Genomic DNA, 5,000 nt, shown 5'->3' with positions numbered 1-5,000 from the left:
ACCACCACCACCACCACATGACTACTGCTGATGCCCAGTCAAAGGAAGGCGGTGGGGAACAAAACTGCTTTCCATCACCACTCATCACCACCTTTTGTCGTCACCACTCATCACCACCAATGGAAATAAACTGATAGGAAATGAATAAAGGGGATAAAGCTGCATTCACTTCGTACATTCCATCACCACCATCACCACCATCACCACCACCATCACCACCACCATCACCACCACTATCACCACCACCGACGCCAGACAAGAGGCGAAATGAACGAATACACAGAACAGTCTCTCACTACACTCTATCACCACCAGTCATCACCATCACCCCCACTGTCATCACCACTCCAAACGCACAACTAAGAAAAAAAAAAAAAAGAAAAAAAAATTGCTTTCCACTTTTCAATGTACACTCCACCACCACCACCACCACCACCACCACCATCACCACCAACACCACCATCACCATCACCATCACCATAAATCAGAACTTTCACTGGGACGAGGACGAGGACAGCGAGGACGGGGCAGAAAATTGCATTGTAGACCCTGGAATGAGTGTGTGTGTGTGTGTGTGTGTGTGTGTGTGTGTGTGTGTGTGTGTGTGTGTGTGTGTGTGTGTGTGTGTGTGTGTGTGTGTGTGTGTGTAGGTGAGGGTTGAGAGTGAGATAGTGAAGGAGTGAATAAAAGCCAAAGGATGGAGGAGGAGGAGGAGGAGGAGGAGGAGGAGGAGGAGGAGGAGGAGGAGGAGGAGGAGGAGGAGGAGGAGGAGGAGGAGGAGGAGGAGGAGGAGGAGGAGGAAGAGGAGGAGGAGGAGGAGGTATAAAGGTAGATAAGAAAGTGATATGTAGACGAATGAGGAAGAAGGAAAGATGGAAAAGAGAAAGAAATGAAAGAAAAAAAAGAAAAACAAAGCAAAAGGCAAAGAGAAATAGAATAAGAAACAGGAAGAAGGAAGGGAAAGAAAGAAAGGGAGAAAAAAAGAGAGACAGGAAACAAAGAACAAGCGAGGGAAAGAAGGAAAATGATGAATATATGAAAGAAAGGAATGAAAATACAGAGAAAGACAAAAAGAAAGAAAGATGAAAATACACAAACAAAAGGTAATGATAAATAGGAGACAACAACAAAAAAAAAGAAGGAAATAGAGAGAGAAATGATGAAGAACGATAACTAAGGAAACACAAGAAGAGAAGAACAGGAGAAATAAGAGGATAAATAAGAGGCAGCAACAAAAAAGAAGGAAACAGAGAGAGGAACGATGAAGGAACCGAGGAAGAGAAGAACAGGAGAAAATGAAGGACGAAAGTAAAAAAGAAGAATAAGACGGAGGACAAATGGAGAAGAAGGGTCAGATGTAAGGAAAAGAAGAAAGGAATAAAGAACAGAAGCAGGAAGAGAATAAAAGGACGGAAAGAAAGAAGGAAGGAAGAACAAATGCAAAGAATAAGAAACGAAAAAAAGGAGAGAGAGAGAGAGAGAGAGAGAGAGAGAGAGAGAGAGAGAGAGAGAGAGAGAGAGAGAGAGAGAGAGAGAGAGAGAGAGAGAGAGAGAGAGAGAGAGAGAGAGAGATACGTGAAAATCGTAATGTAAAATGAAAGAAAGCCAGAAAGAAAGTGAGAAAGAAAATAAATAAATAAAGGAAAGAAAAGAAAATACGTTTTCAAGCCTGCAAAAAAAAAAAATAAATAAATAAATAAATAAATAAATAAAATAAAATAAAATAAAATAAATAAAAATATTACCTGAAAGTGACACATGCAAAATTTCAGAAAATAATAAAAATAATAAAGAAAAATAAATATATTGCCGATGGAAATACGTTAGTTTCCCCAAAAATGGCAACGTAATGGCGCAGCGAAATTTCAATATCATAAAAAGGCGAAATATCAAACATGAATTGCAAAACTACCAGGAAAAAAAAAAAAGATTAATAAAGAACCCCCTTAAAAATAATTAATATTGGACCCCATTTAAAGAATCACTGAATACTGTTCACTAGATATTTAAAAAAAAAAAAAAAAAGAAAACGGATGCAAAAATAAATATTGTACAGAAAAAAATAATATAGACCCCCGTTAAAAAATTCATGAATAACGTTCACTGAATATTAAAGAAAAAAAAATGGATTAAAAAAGAAGAGTGTAATTAAATAGAAAACATAAATAACAAAGGAAAAAAAAATGAATAAATAATACGGAAATGAAAGTAACGAGACTCATATAAAAAAAAATAAAAAGTTCTCGATTTAGAAGAAATAAGAAAAATAACTAATAGCAAACTCAAAAAAGTGATTGAAAAAAAAGGGAAAAAAAAATGATGGCGCTTTTTGGACTCTGACGCCAACGGAAAACAAATACATAGAACGACGGTAATAAAGCAACTCTCTCTCTCTCTCTCTCTCTCTCTCTCTCTCTCTCTCTCTCTCTCTCTCTCTCTGTTCATCAAGAATTTTAATGTAGGTTTCGTGATTCTGTTTTATTTGCATTCTGAACACTTCTCTCTCTCTCTCTCTCTCTCTCTCTCTCTCTCTCTCTCTCTCTCTCTCTCTCTCTCTCTCTCTACAACAATGGTTCACAAACTTCTTCTCACTGGGGGTCTTAACTTCCGCAACCCGTCCTCTGGCAAACCTAACCTCAATTAATTCTTACATCAATTCAGCTTTTACATACATTTTGTTCTTTGCTTAAATTACTACTTCAGTTAGAGAATTAAAATCGTTATCCATACTCAGGCCAAAATTAATACAATACAGTACATACCCGAATATACTGCCCTGTGGTACCCCGAACCTCAATCAATCGTTACAGTTCAACTTTTTACATACATCCTGCCAACTGTTTAACTCTTTGACTGCCACCTGGTACACCTTTCCCTCACTAGCAATCACTTTGAAACATATCTACTTGTTCTACAGTCACACCTAACTGAACTAGGAAGAAATTGCAAAATGTATTCTTTTTCATCACCAGTTTTCTTGTCAGATGCTTACAAGGACTTCACACATTGCTTCTGGTGCTGCTAATTGCTTCGTGTCGCAGTGAAAGGGTTGAATTTCAGTTAGAGAATTAAAATCATTATCCAAACCCAGGTCACAATTAACACAGTACAGTACATAACCAATATACAGCACATACACAAACATACTACATATTTAAAGACGGGGATGTTAGGTAGATACAGGCAGACATACTTGGTAAAGGGACTGCCACGTGTATGCCTGATGGCTCCTTGCACCTTCCCTTATTTTCTTATGTCTTATGTTCTTAATTATACAAACACAGAGCTCTTCAATAGAATTACCAGTAGATAAGTCATAAAGATTAAATTCTACAGCTATAAATGATAATCCGCTGAATTGGCAACACTGAGCCCACCAGCTACGATAATTACTAAAGGCAGACTTCTGTAAACGCTTTCATATATGTACGGTGAGACGGCCTAGCAAAGACAAAACTAATGATAATCTGGCGTCAGTCCATACAGACACCCCGTTAAAAAAAGAATAATAATAAAATAAATAAATAAAATAAATAAATAAATAATATCGGATCTCCCTTAGAAAAACCCCTGAATACTGATCAGTAAATAAAAATAAATAAATAAATAAATAAATAATAAAAAAAATAAGTAGAATCAAACTAAAAAAATTGATTAATAAAAAAGTGAAGAAGTCTAACACGCCAATGAAGCCGCGGCGCCCTTACAAAAACCCTAAATACTGTTCACTTAACTAAAAAAAGGAATAAACAAAAAATAAAAGAAAATTAAACTAATAGATTAATTAAAAAAAAAAAGTGAATAAATATGACACAACAACAGCATATAACACGCGGCACCCAGGCTGAGTAACAATGCTATACACTTACCTTGAGCGGGGCAGGAACATGGAGCCATCGATGAAGACGGAGCCAGACAGCAGGATGAACCAGCACGTGGCCAGCTCCCCGCGGCTGTGAAAGAGACGGCACAGTTACCAAGGCGAGCAATGGCAGTATCAACACCTTTTTTTGTAATCCTCTATGCAAGAAAGGATAAACGTGGACATGGGGCTTCAGAACATAAGAAGATAAGTTGAGAGACAAAGAGCTTAAGGAAATGAGAGCTTGAGACAAAGAACCCATGAGATCAGGATGGAAATGTAAGGTTAAGATAAGAATATAACTTTAGAACCTAAGAGCTTAACGAACATAAAACAACAAGAAGAATAAAAGAAGAACATAAAAACCTAAGATAAGAGTATAAAATTTATGATAAGGACATTAGAGTTACGGCAAGAACATAGCAGAACAAAACATGAACACAAGGATTTATGATAAAAAAAATGATAATAGCTAGTTTACAAAATATCAGTTAGTTTAAAGATTACGAAATGTGTCAGTCAGTTTGCGTATAAATGGCAACTCTTATACCAGCAAACGAACGAATGTAAAAAAAAAAAAAAATATTGATAAAAAAAATAGCTAAAAAAGAAAAAATAAAGAAAAAAATAAAGAACTAAAAACTGGAATGACGATATGACAATTCAGGTTTTATTTTAAAAGCTTGTTCTCGTATTTTCCCTTTATTTTTATTTATTTATTTATCTATTTATTTATTTATTTATTTAGTGTGTGTGTGTGTGTGTGTGTGTGTGTGTGTGTGTGTGTGTGTGTGTGTGTGTGTGTGTGTGTGTGTGTTTCCCGTTTTCTCTCGAGGGGTAACTGTGGCGTATGAAAAAAATAACACTACAGACACAAACTATAAAAAAATGACTTAAAAAACAACAATTACAAAGACGATCTATCCGTCCATCTCTGTTCCCATCTGACTATTTCTATTTTAGTGTATCTTTCTATTGATCTATCACTCTATGCTTCTTAGTGTGTTTATCATTCTATTCATGTATTCATCTTCCAGTCTGTCTATCTACCCATCCATATTTATCATTTATCTGTCTATTCGCATATTTCTTTCTTTATTTTTCTATTTTTCTACCTACCTCTCTATTTATTCATTCA

At 35.9% G+C, this 5,000-nt stretch overlaps 1 protein-coding gene across 1 annotated transcript in view; it reads right to left on the bottom strand.

Annotated features, from left to right (window-relative positions):
- The window catches only part of LOC135108146 (rap guanine nucleotide exchange factor 6-like), a 137,486-nt gene that overhangs the window by 76,525 nt on the left and 55,961 nt on the right, over nucleotides 1-5,000 (bottom strand). Inside the window, exon 3 of the mRNA XM_064018871.1 lies at nucleotides 3,870-3,953. Within this exon, the coding sequence (XP_063874941.1) occupies nucleotides 3,870-3,953 (84 nt within the window). The remainder of the gene's footprint in view (nucleotides 1-3,869; nucleotides 3,954-5,000) is intronic.

This window comes from Scylla paramamosain, chromosome 16 (assembly GCF_035594125.1).
Source record: "Scylla paramamosain isolate STU-SP2022 chromosome 16, ASM3559412v1, whole genome shotgun sequence".
Taxonomy (NCBI): Eukaryota; Metazoa; Arthropoda; class Malacostraca; order Decapoda; family Portunidae; genus Scylla; species Scylla paramamosain.
Note: the sequence above shows the minus strand (reverse complement) of the source record. Positions and strands in the feature narration are given on the sequence as shown.